Below are 15,869 nucleotides of genomic sequence, written 5' to 3' on the forward strand. Positions count from 1 at the left end.
GTCTGCCAGAGTTGTGTATATACACTATACCTCATCCCTCAGAGTCTGCCAGAGTTGTGTATATACACTATACCCCATCCCTCAGAGTCTGACAGAGTTGTGTATATACACTATACCTCATCCCTCAGTCTGCCAGAGTTGTGTATATACACTATACCTCATCCCTCAGAGTCTGCCAGAGTTGTGTATATACACTATACCTCATCCCTCAGTCTGCCAGAGTTGTGTATATACACTATACCTCATCCCTCAGTCTGCCAGAGTTGTGTATATACACTATACCTCATCCCTCAGAGTCTGCCAGAGTTGTGTATATACACTATACCTCATCCCTCAGTCTGCCAGAGTTGTGTATATACACTATACCTCAACCCTCAGAGTCTCCAGCTCCTTGTCCTCATCTGTCTCCTGGTTGGACAGAGTTTCCCTGAGGAGGAACAGAGGCAGAGAACCGCTTAATACAGAACTCACCCAGCAACACTGGGCCTGTCAGGAACAGTGCAGTACTGTATGATTGGATAAGGTTGTTAATAGTTGCTATTATGCACAAATTCTTTGCAAGGTGTTGGCCTAGGCTACGCAGCAGAACATTGTAGTGAATTCGGAGGGCAGACTGACAGGGACTCAACCCAGTGACAGTGCCAATAAAGTTTTTTGTTTGTGCTCATAACGCACCATGGCCGTTAGAAGAGTGTATGCCTATAGTCTGAAATTGCCAGGGGGAAACTTGGTGTGTGTGTGTGTGTGTGTGTGTGTGTGTGTGTGTGTGTGTGTGTGTGTGTGTGCGCACGTATACATGTCTCTATGGGTACAGTGTATGATGAAGGTCTCTGACTGTAATGTCACACAATGTTTTTAACTTTTGATTTACCATGAATAATATATTTTTATAATGGAGAGTTTCACACCTCAATTTATTGTGTAAAAAAAAGTCACACAATAGTTTGTAGTGATACTCAAAGAAGTGAGACAAGCTTCACCAAAACATACTGAGAGTAGTTAGCTCATTTTTACTCACTACACTGGGGAGCCCTGACAACACTAATCCAGATGTTGAAATCCATCAGACTTGACAACCAGCAGCAGGGGGAGGAGTCAGATTACAGTGGATTAACCTGTCTGTGGATGGCATTACCCTGCTGGGTCTCATCCAATACAACCTCAATCACAACAGATGTAGCTTTGATGTCTCTCCCTAAACAAAGCCTGTACAAAAGATACATGTCTAGATATATACTATTGTAGATCCTATCTTTATCCATTCCTGTCTGGATTAGCGATCATACACTATTTACCAGGGGGCAGGGCTACTGACGTTAAGGCTAATCTGAAGATGGTGCTGGCTAAGGCTAAAACTGGCAAGTTTAGAGAGTATAGGAATATTGTTATCCACGTCGGCACCAACGATGTTAGGATGAAACAGTCAGAGGTCACCAAGCGCAACATAGCTTCAGCGTGTAAATCAGCTAGAAAGATGTGTCGGCATTGAGTAATTGTCTCTGGTCCCCTCCCAGTTAGGGGGAGTGATGAGCTCTACAGCAGAGTCTCACAACTCAATCGCTGGTTGAAAACTGTTTTCTGCCCCTCCCAAAAGATAGAATTTGTAGATAATTGGCCCTCTTTCTGGGACTCACCCACAAACAGGGCCAAGCCTGGCCTGTTGAGGAGTGATGGACTCCATCCTAGCTGGAGGGGTGCTCTCATCTTATCTACGAACATAGACAGGGCTCTAACTCCTCTAGCAACACAATGAAATAGGGTGCAGGCCAGGCAGCAGGCTGTTAGCCAGCCTGCCAGCTTAGTGGAGTCTGCCACTAGCACAGTCAGTGTAGTCAGCTCAGCTATCCCCATTGAGACCGTGTCTGTGCCTCGATCTAGGTTGGGCAAAATTAAAGATGGCGGTGTTCGCTTTAGCAATCTCACTGTAATAAAGAGCTCCTCCATTCCTGTCATCATTGAAAGAGATTGTGATATTTCAAAATAGGGCTACTTAATGTTAGATCCCTCACTTCCCCTGCATTCTGCAAAGGCGGAAGTGTTGCTAACATTTACGATAGCAAATTTCAATTTACACAAAAAAAAGACTGCGTTTTCATCTTTTGAGCTTGTAGTCATGAAATCTATGCAGCCTAATCAATCACTTTTTATAGCTACTGTTTACAGGCCTCCTGGGCCATATACAGCGTTCCTCACTGAGTTCCCTGAATTCCTATCGGACCTTGTAGTCATGGCAGATAATATTCACATTTTTGGTGATTTTAACAGACCCACCCCAAAAGGCTTTCGGAGCCATCATCAACTCAGTGGGTTTTGTCCAACATGTCTCCGGACCTACTCACTGCCACAGTCATACTCTGGACCTAGTTTTGTCCCGTGGAATAAATATTGTGGATCTAATGTTTTTCCTCATAATCCTGGACTATCGGACCATCATTTTATTACTTTTGCAATCGCAACAAATAATCTGCTCAGACCCCAACAAAGGATCATCAAAAGCCGTGCTATAAATTCTCGGACAACCCAAAGATTCCTAGATGCCCTTCCAGGCTCCCTCCACCTACCCAAGGACGTCAGAGTACAAAAATCGGTTAACCACCTAACTGAGGAACTAAATGTAACCTTGCTTAATACCCTAGATGCAGTCGCACCCCTAAAAACAAAAAACATTTCTCATAAGAAACTAGCTCCCCGGTATATAGAAAATACCCGAGCTCTGAAGCATGCTTCCAAAAAATTGGAACGGAAATGGCACTACCCCAAACTGGAAGTCTTCCGACTAGCTTGGAAAGACAGTACCGTGCAGTATCGAAGAGCCCTCACTGCTGCTCGATCATCCTATTTTTCCAACATAATTGAGGAGAATAAGAACAATCCAAAATGTATTTTTGATACTGTCGCAAAGCTAACTAAAAAGCAGCATTCCCTGAGAGAGGATGGCTTTCACTTCAGCAGTGATACATTCATGAACTTCTTTGATGAAAAGATCATGATCATTAGAAAGCAAATTACAGACTCCTCTTTAAATATGCGTATTTCTCCAAAGCTCAGTTGTCCTGAGTCTGCACAACACTGCCAGGACCTAGGATCAAGGGAGACACTCAAGTTTTTTAATACTATATCTCTTGACACATTGATGAAAATAGTCTTGGCCTCTAAACCTTCAAGCTGCATACTGGACCCTATTCCAACTAAACTTCTGAAAGAGCTGCTTCCTGTGCTTGGCCCTCCTATGTTGAATATAATAAACTGCTCCCTATCCACCGGATGTATACCAAACTCACTAAAGTGGCAGTAACATTTTATTGCATCATAATGGCATTTGAAATGACTGAAGGTCCTGCTCTCTTCACATTGGAAAAGCCAAACCTTGACCCAGAAAATATAAAAAAACTATCGGCCTAAATCGAATCTCCCATTCCTCTCAATTTTTTGGGAAAAAGCTGTTGCGCAACAACTCACTGGCTTCCTGAAGACAAACAATGTATACTAAACGCTTTAGTCTGGTTTTAGACCCCATCATAGCACTGAGACTGCATTCGTGAAGGTGGTAAATGACCTTTTAATGGCGTCAGACCAAAGCTCTGCATCTGTCCTCGTGTTCCTAGACCTTAGTGCTGCTTTTGACACCATCGATCACCACATTCTTTTGGAGAGATTGGAAACCCAAATTGGTCTACACGGACAAGTTCTGGTCTGGTTTAGCTCTTATCTGTCGGAAAGATATCAGTTTGTCTCTGTGGATGGTTTGTCTTCTGACAAATCAACTGTAAATTTCAGTGTTCCTCAAGGTTCAGTTTTAGGACCACTATTGTTTTCACTATATATTTTACCTCTTGGTGATGTCATTCGGAAACATAATGTTAACCTTCACTGCTATGAGGACAATACACAGCTGTACATTGAAACATGGCCCTCCCTGGAAGCCTGTGTTTCAGACATAAGGAAGTGGATGGCGGCAAATGTTTTACTTTTAAACTCGGACAAAACAGAGATGCTAGTTCTAGGTCCCAAGAAACAAATGGATCTTCTTCTGTTGGATCTGAAAATGTATATTGATGGTTGTACAGTCATCTCAAATAAAACTGTGAAGGACCTCGGCGTTATTCTGGACCCTGATCTCTCTTTTGACGAACATATCAAGAATATTTCAAGGACAGCTTTTTTCCATCTTCGTAACATTGCAAAAATCTGAAACTTTCTGTACAAAAATTACGCAGGAAATGAATCCATCCTTTTGTCACTTCTAGATTAGACTACTGCAATGCTCTACTTTCCGGTTACCCAGATAAAGCACTAAATAAACTTCAGTTAGTGCTAAACACGGCTGCTAGAATCTCGACTAGAACCAAAAATTGTATCATATTACTCCAGTGCTAGCCTCTCTACACTGGCTTCCTGTTAAGGCTAGGGCTGATTTCAAGGTTTTACTGCTAACCTATAAAGCATTACATTGTAACGCCCTGGCCATAGAGGGTTTTTTCCTCTATTTTTGGTTAGGCCAGGGTGTGACATGGGTGGGCGTTCTATGTTCATTTTCTATGTTGGTGGTTTAATTTGTTTCGGCCGTGTATGGCTCTCAATCAGGAACAGCTGTAGATCGTTGTTGCTGATTGAGAGTCATACATAGGCAGCCTGTTTTTCCTTTGGGGTTTGTGGGTGAATGTTTTCTGTGTAGAGTTTGTTCCTGACAGAACTGTTGCTGGTCGTTCTTTTGGTTTCTTTTTTGTATTGTGTTCATTCGGTCATTAAAACCTTTCAAGATGAACACATCCTCCGCTGCACCTTGGTCTCATTTCAACGACAGCCGTTACATACATGGGCTTGCTCCTACCTATCGTTCTGATTTGGTCCTGCCGTACATACCTACACGTACGCTACGGTCACAAGACGCAGGCCTCCTTACTGTCCCTAAAATTTCTAAGCAAACAGCTAGAGGCAGGGCTTTCTCCTATAGAGCTCACTTTTTATGGAATGGTCTGCCTATCCATGTGAGAGACGCAGACTCGGTCTCAACCTTTAAGTCTTTATTGAAGACTCATCTCTTCAGGAGGTCCTATGATTGAGTGTAGTCTGGCCCAGGGGTGTGAAGGTGAACGGAAAGGCACTGGAGCGATGAACTGCTCTTGCTGTCTCTGCCTGGCAGGTTCCCCTCTCTCCACTGGGATTCTCTGCCTCTAACCCTATTACGGGGGCTGAGTCACTGGCTTACTGGTGCTCTATCCTGCCTGTTTGGCCCCTGTCTGGGGTATCGTCGAACGGGGCCACAATGTCTCCCGACCCCTCCTGTCTCAGCCTCCAGTTTTTATGCTGCAATAGTTTGTGTCGGGGGGCTAGGGTCAGTCTATTATATCTGGAGTATTTCTCCTGTCTTATCCGGAGTCCTGTGTGAATTTAAGTATGCTCCCTCTAATTCTCTCTCTCTCTCTCTCTCTCTCTCTTCTCTCAGAGGACCTGAGCCGTAGGACCATGCCTCAGGCCTACCTGGCCTGATGACTCCTTTCTGTCCCCAGTCCACCTGGTCATGCTGCTGCTCCAGTTTCAACTCTTCTGCCTGCGGCTATGGAACCCTGACATGTTCACTGGAAGTGCTACCTTGTCCCGGACCTGCTGTTTTGGACTCTCTCGCTACCGCACCTGCTGTCTCTAACTCTGAATGATAAGCTATGAAAAGCCAACTGTCATTTACTCCTGAGGTGCTGAACTGTTGCACCCTCTACAACCACTGTAAATTATTATTATTTGACCCTGCTGGTCATCTATGAACGTTTGAACATCTTGGCCATGTTCTGTTATAATCTCCACCTGGCACAGCCAGAAGAGGACTGGTCACCCCTCAGAGCCTGGTTCCTCTCTAGGTTTCTTCCTAGGTTCTGGCCTTTCTAGGGAGTTTTTCCTAGCCACCATGCTTCTATATCTGCATTGCTTGCTGTTTGGGGTTTTAGGCTGGGTTTCTGTACAGCACTTTGTGACATCGGCTGATGTAAAAAGGGCTTTATAAATACATTTGATTGATTGATTGATTGATTGATTAGGTAGTGCTGCTGAATCACAGATCATAACTGACTGTCTGGGTGTGAAATATTCACCTGATGAGGTAGTTATCCCCTGATGTGTCCTGACTGATTAGTACTGCTCTACATAACATTCCACTCATCATTTCCCTATGGCTTAAATAACCTTTTTGACGCCATCCTCCTCTCTTCACTCCTCCCTCCCCCTGTTCTCCTCTCTTCTCCCTTCCTCTTTTCCTCCCTTCTTCTCCTCTCTTCTCCCTTTCCCTGCCCTACTTTTTCCTCCCATTCCATCTCCCTTCCTCCCCAACATTTTCTCCCCCGCTCCCATCTCTTCTCCTCTCTTCTCCCTTCCCATCCTTTCTCCTCCCATTCCCTCTCCTCCCCAACCTTTTCTCCCCCCTCCCATCTCTTCTCCTCTCTTCTCCCTTCCCATCCTTTCTCCTCCCATTCCCTCTCCTCCCCAACCTTTTATCCCCCCTCCCATCTCTTCTCCTCTCTTCTCCCTTCCCATCCTTTCTCCTCCCATTCCCTCTCCTCCCCAACCTTTTCTCCCCACCTCCCTTCTCCTTTCCTCCCTTCCCTTCTCTTCTCCTGTCATTAGAAGTGTTAGTGAAGAGATATACAAAGACATCACTTTACTGTAGTGGTATTAGGTGCAGTGCAGTGCAGGCTTTTTGTCTTCTGAGCCCCAGATGAAATGTACTGACTGGCCGACTGACTGTCATCACACGAAAACCCCATCTGTCTCTGTCCACTGCTCTCACTGTCTGTTTTACTGTGTTTTGATAATTATGATCAACTATGCACAGCTGTTGGAAAGGAAAGCTGTAGATGTCTACGCTATAAGTACAGCTACTTCCATAGTTAGAAATACTGAAAATGTCTTCCTAAGGCAGCAGAGAATACATTGTGCAATACATGTCTTACCTGTCTTTCATGTCTGGCTGGTTCTGAGGCTTCAGACTGGCCAGCTTCAGTACCTCACTGAGACAGAGAGCGGGAGAAAAGAGAGAAAGGGGGAGAGAAGAAGGGAGAGAGAGGGTGAGTTGCCTACCAGGGACAGTCAACATGCATTATATCTGTAAGTCGCTCTGGATAAGAGCGTCTGCTAAATGACTAAAATGTAAAATGTAAATCTAGAGGTACTTTCTAATAAAGGACAATCGACATCAATAATAACACATTTATACAGAAATAACAATCCATTTACAGCACAAATGATCTCTGCTTGGCTGTGGGGCTGATATGGGTGTACAGGTTGTCATGGCTATGTAGTGATGACATGTCTAACTCTCAGTGATGACATGTCATGTCTAACGCTCAGTATGTGTGACCCCCCCCCCCCCCCCCGTTTGGGTCGTATGCAGCTGTTCTCCCAGACGAGATGTCTCTGGCAGCACAAAGCTGTGTTGCTCGCTCTCACACACACCCACAAACACACATACACACACACGCACGCACACACGCACATGCTTGCAGGCCTATGCACTTGGGCTCCCGAGTGGAGCAGCGGTCTAAGGCACTGCATCTCAGTGCAAGAGGCATCACTAAAGTCCCTGGTTCGAATCCAGGCTGAATCACATCCGAGTCCCATAGGGCGGCGCGCAGTTGGCCCAGCGTCGTCCGGGTTTGGACGGGGTAGGCCGTCATTGTAAATAAGAATTTGTTCTTAACTGACTTGCCAAGTTAAATAAAGGTTCAATAAATACAAATATAAAAAATTCACACGTCATGGAGGTCATGAGATGCGATGCACAGTGCAGCCATGTTGGAGGCAGGCGGTTCTAGGAGAAGATGTGATTATATAAGGGAGAGAGGGATGAGTCTCTCTTTATAGGATGAAGGGAGGGAGGGATGCGTCTGTCTCTTTATAGGATGAAGGGAGAGAGGGCTGAGTCTGTCTCTTTATAGGATGAAGGGAGGGAGGGATGAGTCTGTCTCTTTATAGGATGAAGGGAGAGAGGGATGAGTCTGTCTCTTTATAGGATGAAGGGAGAGAGGGATGAGTCTGTCTCATAGGAGGGAGAGAGGGATGAGTCTGTCTCTTTATAGGAAGGAGAGAGGGGTGAGTCTGTCTCTTTATAGGATGAAGGGAGAGAGGGATGAGTGAAGGAGAATAAATATGTATGGCCACTAATAGATAAATCAGGACAAAGTGAATAATAAAGGACCTGATGACACACACACACACAACGTTAAACATGCACTTCCAACATGTACACACACAGACGTGTCCACCCATGCACACACACAGATGTATAAATAGAACTCTACGTCATGCATGACGCTCACCATAACAAAGAGAGATTTCATATGGTCTTTCTCTCTCTGTGGCAGCCTCCCTACATACCTGTACCTTTCAGTAGCATACTGGTGTCTAGTAAGGCACAGAGGGAACTATCTCATCATAACTGGTTACTGGTTTTCAGGTTCTAATACCAGAAGACTACGTTCTACACAGCATGCTTACACACTGGTATTACAGGCTGACTGGACAAGTGAATTGTACTTCAAGCTCTCTCAATCTCTCTCATGATCTCCCTCATGATCTCCCTCTTAAGTCTCCCACTCCATCTCTCGATCGTTTGATTTCTCCCTCAATCTACCTCTCAATCTCTCAATCTCTCACTCAATCTCTCACTGTGTGTCTCGGCCACATCATCAGTATGAGTAAGCAGCATGAGTCAGATTTATATATGAGTCTATGACTCTATTTGAGTAAGACTTTGATATGAGCCTCTCTCACGTTTCCCTGCACGGGCTTCTGAAGCGCTGGTCTAACCCACACACTGAAACACCTCAAAGCCACATAGCTTACACTCCTCTCCTCCTGTGTGTTTTGGGCCCAAAGAAGCTGGCATGTTGGGTTTAGTCGCTGTTTCCAGGGCAGTCCGTAGTCAATGTATAAATTGAACGCTGAATGCCACCGTATCATGTAAAGAACCATCATTTCCATGCATAGAATTCTGATATGCCGGTACTCCTGGTTCTAGTTCTACTCATTTTTACTAGCACAACATTCCAATACTCTAGTTTCATACACATTACACACACATTCCATCAACCATTCTGCGCAAGCAACAAGCAAGCATAAGAAACCTTTGTCCATACTCACATTTCCTTGCACAGAGTTCCGATGTGCTGGCTTTCTGAGCTGCCTCGCACCTGCGAGAGACTGAGTTCTTCCTGGAATTTGGAATTCTGCTGTTTCAGTGCCTCGAGCTGGAAGATGATCCACGGATGGATGGAAAGATGAAAGGAAGGAAAGAGACAGACAAAAGAGAGAGATTTAGACACGCAGTAAACAGTAAACAGAAAAAGCTGTATCTTCTTCACGCCTCTAACAGTCTGAGTCACGGACATCAACATGAAGCCACAGTGCTGCGTTACGCTGCTCCACTGGAACAAAGATAAACATTACTCATTATATGAGCTGTCTGCCAAACATAGGTACAGAGACATACTGAGTGTGTGAGGGATGGAGTCACTTCTAGCATCAATGTCGATGGAGGAGATGGTTCCTCCATCATTTAAACCACCATTAGGGAGGAGATGGTTCCTCCATCATCAGTTAAACCACCATTAGGGAGGAGATGGTTCCTCCATCATCAGTTAAACCACCATTAGGGAGGAGATGGTTCCTCCATCATCAGTTAAACCCCCATTAGGGAGGAGATGGTTCCTCCATCATCAGTTAAACCACCATTAGGGAGGAGATGGTTCCTCCATCGTCAGTTAAACCACCATTAGGGAGGAGATGGTTCCTCCATCGTCAGTTAAACCACCATTATGGAGGAGATGGTTCCTCCATCAGTTAAACCACCATTAGGGAGGAGATGGTTCCTCCATCATCAGTTAAACCACCATTAGGGAGGAGATGGTTCCTCCATCAGTTAAACCACCATTAGGGAGGAGATGGTTCCTCCATCAGTTAAACCACCATTAGGAAGGAGATGGTTCCTCCATCATCAGTTAAACCACCATTAGGGAGGAGATGGTTCATCCATCAGTTAAACCACCATTAGGGAGGAGATAGTTCCTCCATCAGTTAAACCCCCATTAGGGAGGAGATGGTTCCTCCATCATCAGTTAAACCACCATTAAGGAGCAGATGGTTCCTCCATCATCAGTTAAACCACCATTAGGAAGGAGATGGTTCCTCCATCAGTTAAACCACCATTAGGGAGGAGATGGTTCCTCCATCATCAGTTAAACCACCATTAGGGAGGAGATGGTTCCTCCATCGTCAGTTAAACCACCATTAGGGAGGAGATGGTTCCTCCATCAGTTAAACCACCATTAGGGAGGAGATGGTTCCTCCATCAGTTAAACCACCATTAGGGAGGAGATGGTTCCTCCATCGTCAGTTAAAACACCATTAGGGAGGAGATGGTTCCTCCATCGTCAGTTAAACCACCATTAGGAAGGAGATGGTTACTCCATCATCAGTTAAACCACCATTAGGAAGGAGATGGTTCCTCCATCATCAGTTAAACCACCATTAGGAAGGAGATGGTTCCTCCATCATCAGTTAAACCACCATTAGGGAGGAGATGGTTCCTCCATCATCAGTTAAACCACCATTAGGAAGGAGATGGTTCCTCCATCATCAGTTAAACCACCATTAGGAAGGAGATGGTTCCTCCATCATCAGTTAAACCACCATTAGGAAGGAGATGGTTCCTCCATCATCAGTTAAACCACCATTAGGGAGGAGATGGTTCCTCCATCTTCAGTTAAACCACCATTATGGAGGAGATGGTTCCTCCATCATCAGTTAAACCACCATTAGGGAGGAGATGGTTCCTCCATCGTCAGTTAAACCACCATTAGGGAGGAGATGGTTCCTCCATCAGTTAAACCACCATTAGGGAGGAGATGGTTCCTCCATCAGTTAAACCACCATTAGGGAGGAGATGGTTCCTCCATCAGTTAAACCACCATTAGGGAGGAGATGGTTCCTCCATCGTCAGTTAAACCCCCATTAGGAAGGAGATGGTTCCTCCATCATCAGTTAAACCACCATTAGGGAGGAGATGGTTCCTCCATCATCAGTTAAACCACCATTAGGGAGGAGATGGTTCCTCCATCGTCAGTTAAACCACCATTAGGGAGGAGATGGTTCCTCCATCAGTTAAACCACCATTAGGGAGGAGATGGTTCCTCCATCAGTTAAACCACCATTAGGGAGGAGATGGTTCCTCCATCAGTTAAACCACCATTAGGGAGGAGATGGTTCCTCCATCATCAGTTAAACCACCATTATGGAGGAGATGGTTCCTCCATCATCAGTTAAACCACCATTAGGGAGGAGATGGTTCCTCCATCAGTTAAACCACCATTAGGGAGGAGATGGTTCCTCCATCAGTTAAACCACCATTAGGGAGGAGATGGTTCCTCCATCATCAGTTAAACCACCATTAGGGAGGAGATGGTTCCTCCATCGTCAGTTAAACCACCATTAGGGAGGAGATGGTTCCTCCATCAGTTAAACCACCATTAGGGAGGAGATGGTTCCTCCATCAGTTAAACCACCATTAGGGAGGAGATGGTTCCTCCATCAGTTAAACCACCATTAGGGAGGAGATGGTTCCTCCATCATCAGTTAAACCACCATTAGGGAGGAGATGGTTCCTCCATCATCAGTTAAACCACCATTATGGAGGAGATGGTTCCTCCATCGTCAGTTAAACCACCATTAACCACCATTAGGGAGGAGATGGTTCCTCCATCATCAGTTAAACCACCATTAGGGAGGAGATGGTTCCTCCATCAGTTAAACCACCATTAGGGAGGAGATGGTTCCTCCATCATCAGTTAAACCACCATTAGGGAGGAGATGGTTCCTCCATCAGTTAAACCACCATTAGGGAGGAGATGGTTGCTCTGAGGCAAAACCAGCAGAGACCACACAGAGATAATGATATTGACTAAAAGATTATGTTTGTTCCTAAAGGGACAGCAGCGCAGGGGGGATCAAACCATGAACGTTCAAATCATGAGTCAAATTCTAAGTCATTTTAAGCTTTCACTACTACCAAGACGGGGTCCGCAATTCCATTCAGCGATGGGCTGATGTTTTCTTTAGGATGGTCGGGTTGCCAGAACATAATTAGAAATCATTTGTACACTGCAGATTGAGCGCAAGAAGTCCAAACCAATATAGTATTTGACAAAAACAGAATATTTTCAAACCTTGATTACACTGGGATACGATCACATATGACTCTCTAGTTATGATGGGGATATTTGGGAACAGATTTCTTATTTAAAATACCTTTAAATAGATTTCCTGTTGATTTTACAGTATTTTATGTCCAACAACGAAAATTATTTAAAAAAAATGTAAAAACTTGGGGGGGGCCAAAGAAAATCCCCCACGGGCCGCCTACACACACACATCCAACAAGATACAAACAACCAGACAACAAACTCATCCTCAGTCCCAAAAGCAAAAACAACATCTCTCTTCCTAAAAATACAATCACCTAAATCAGTAACCTCAAGTACTTTCATATTCAAATCATCCTCACTCATCCTCCCTCAATTACCATTCAAGAACAAATCGCCCCCAAATAGAACACACCCGCAGCAGATTGAAACACAGGGTCGAACTAAAAAACAATCAGCTAAAACATCACCATTCCATTTGAATGACGACACACAGATGTAAGAAATCTGATGCGAGGAACCGAACAGCTGTGTTTACCTGGTAGTGAGAGGAGTAGACGCTGCTTGGATAGCCCTGGTGTATAGCAGCCACATCCATGCCTGAACAGCTCTACCGTACAGTGTGGTCCTCCGTCAGAGCTCTCTCTCTCCCCCAGTACTGGTCTGTCTGTCCCAGTGGCAGGACTGTCCCTCTAAATGTCAATACTGTACTATCCCAGTGTTCTCTCCCACTGACACACACAATAAAGCAGCCTCCCTATCAATAAACCATCAGCTCCCACCCCCTACCGAGCCCGCCAGAGAGAGAGAGAGGTAAGAGAAAGAATGTGAATGTGTGTGTGTCGCCTGAGCACACTTGCACACGCAACAGAGAGGAGCAGCGCCTTCATTATGTAAGTCCCAACAGGCTCCTCTTCCCACCCTCACGCACGCACGCACACACTCACTCTCTTTCTGGCACACACAATATCACTCACTCACACTCACAGAAATGCATAATCTCTCACTCATTCACTTAGTCACGCAATGCACACACACACACACTCTCACAGACACTTACAATCTCTGCTGGACTCGATTGGTCCCACCTTCACACTTCGTTCACAGTCGGTCAGAAAACCCTTCAATCAATCAGCCTCCCAAGTCCCAACCAGTTGACTGACTGAAAGACCAACAGTTGTGATCCAGGATAGATAGGTAGATCTATGGATCGCTACATATCTGGCTCTATTACAGCTCTATATTATATCTATACAGTGCATTCGTTAAGTATTCAGACCCCTTTACTTTTCCACATTTTGTTACGTTACAGTCTTATTCTAAAATCGATTAAATAAAAATATTTCCTCATCAATGTACATACAATACCCCATAATGACGAAGCGAAAACAGATTTTCTGAAATTATTGCAAATGTTTTCAAAATAAAAACAGAAAGTATTCAGACCCTTTGCTATGAGACTCAAAATTGAGCTTAGGTGCATCCTTTTTTTATTGATGTATTTTAAATGTGATATAATTTTTTATATATATATACACAGTTGAAGTCGGAAGTTTACATACACTTAAGTTGGAGTCATTAAAACTTGTTTGTCAACCACTCCACAAATTTCTTATTAACAAACTATAGTTTTGGCAAGTCGGTTAGGACATCTACTTTGTGCATGACACAAGTCATTTAACAGACAGATTATTTCACTTATAATTCACTGTATCACAATTCCAGTGGGTCAGAAGTTTACATACACTAAGTTGACTGTGCCTTTAAACAGCTTGGAAAATTCCAGAAAATGATGCCATGGCTTTAGAAGCTTCTGATAGGCTAATTGACATAATTTTTGTTAATTGGAGGTGTACCTGTGGATGTATTTCAAGGCCTACCTTCAAACTCAGTGCCTCTTTTCTTGACAGCATGGGAAAATCAAAAGAAATCAGCCAAGACCTCAGAAAAATAATTGTAGACCTCCACAAGCCTGGTTCATCCAGGTTAAGAGCAATTTCCAAACACCTGAAGGTACCACGTTCATCTGTACAAACAATAGTACGCAAGGATAAACACCATGGGACCACACAGCCATCATACCGCTCAGGAAGGAGACGCGTTCTGTCTCCAAGAGATGAATGTACTTTGGGGCAAAAAGTGCAAATCAATCCCAGAACAACAGCAAAGGACAAAAGTATCTATATCCACAGTAAAACGAGTCCTTTATCGACATAACCTGAAAGGCCTCTCAGAAAGGAAGAAGCCACTGCTCCAAAACCGCCATAAAAAAGCCAGACTACGGTTTGCAACTGCACATGGGGACAAAGATCGTACTTTTTGGAGAAATGTCCTCTGGTCTGATGAAACAAAAATAGAACTGTTTCCATAATGACCATTGTTATGTTTGGAGGAAAAAGGGGTAGGCTTGCAAGCCAAAGAACACCATCCCAACCGTGAAGCACGGGGGTGGCAGCATCATGTTGTGGGGGTGCTTTGTTGCAGGAGGGACTGGTGCACTTCACAAAACAGATGGCATCATGAGGAAGGACAATTATGTGGATATATTGAAGCAACATCTCAAGACATCAGTCAGGAAGATAAAGCTTGGTCGCAAATGGGTCTTCCAAATGGACAATGACCCCAAGCATACTTCCAAAGTTGTGGCAAAATGGCTTAAAGACACCAAAGTCAAGGTATTGGGAGTGGCCATCACAAAGCCCTGACAGGGAGTTTTTACAAGGATTAAATGTCAGGAATTGTGAAAAACTGAGTTTAAATGTATTTGGATAAGGTGTATGTTCCGACTTCAGCTGTATATACATTTGCTTAGGGATGCACAATATATCAGTAAGCATATCGGAATTGGACGATAGTAGCTAAAAATGCCATCATCGGCATTGGCTCTATGTATAGTTTAACAGTTTAACGGCGATGTGCAAAACCGATGTCAAAGCTGACGTGCATACCTGTATAACATACACTACCAAGTTTGGGGTCACTTAGAAACGCCCTTGTTTTTTAAAGAAAAGCAACTTTTTTGTCTGTTAAAATAGCATCAAATTGATCAGAAATACAGTGTTGACATTGTTAATGTTGTAAATGACCATTGTAGCTGGAAACGGCAGATTTTTTATGGAATATCTACATAGGCGTACAGAGGCCCATTATCAGCAACCATCACTCATGTGTTCCAATGGCACATTGTGATAGCTAATCCAAGTTTAGCATTTTAAAAGGCTAATTGATCATTAGAAAACCCTTTTGCAATTATGTTAGCACAGCTGAAAACTGTTGTTCTGATTAAAGAAGCAATAAAACTGGCCTTCTTTAGACTAGTTTAGTATCTCGAGCATCAGCATTTGTGGGTTCAATTACAGGCTCAAAATGAACAGAAACAAATAACTTTGTTCTGAAACTCATCAGTCTATTCTTGTTCTGCGAAATGAAGGCTATTCCATGCGAGAAATTGCCAAGAAACTGAAGATCTGGTACAACGCTGTGTACTACTCCCTTCACAGAACAGCGCAAACTGTCTCTAACCAGAATAGAAAGAGGAGTGGGAGGCCCCGGTGCAGGACTGAGCAAGAGGACAAGTGCATTAGAGTGTCTAGTTTGAGAAACAGATGCCTCACAAGTCCTCAACTGGCAGCTTCATTAAATAGTAGCCGCAAAACACCAGTCTCAATATCAACAGTGAAAAGG

The 15,869-nt window shown here is 44.1% G+C and overlaps 1 protein-coding gene across 3 annotated transcripts in view; it reads right to left on the reverse strand.

The window, feature by feature from the left end:
- The window catches only part of clip1b (CAP-GLY domain containing linker protein 1b), a 43,117-nt gene that overhangs the window by 1,683 nt on the left and 25,565 nt on the right, over positions 1 to 15,869 (reverse strand). For all 3 annotated transcript variants that reach the window (XM_029692023.1, XM_029692021.1, XM_029692022.1), the window contains 3 exons: positions 9,130 to 9,236; positions 6,942 to 6,998; positions 367 to 427 (listed from right to left, as the gene is read on the reverse strand). In XM_029692023.1, coding sequence (XP_029547883.1) covers positions 367 to 427; positions 6,942 to 6,998; positions 9,130 to 9,236 — 225 coding nt within the window. The remainder of the gene's footprint in view (positions 1 to 366; positions 428 to 6,941; positions 6,999 to 9,129; positions 9,237 to 15,869) is intronic.

Source organism: Salmo trutta, chromosome 15 (genome assembly GCF_901001165.1).
Source record: "Salmo trutta chromosome 15, fSalTru1.1, whole genome shotgun sequence".
NCBI classification, from domain to species: domain Eukaryota; kingdom Metazoa; phylum Chordata; class Actinopteri; order Salmoniformes; family Salmonidae; genus Salmo; species Salmo trutta.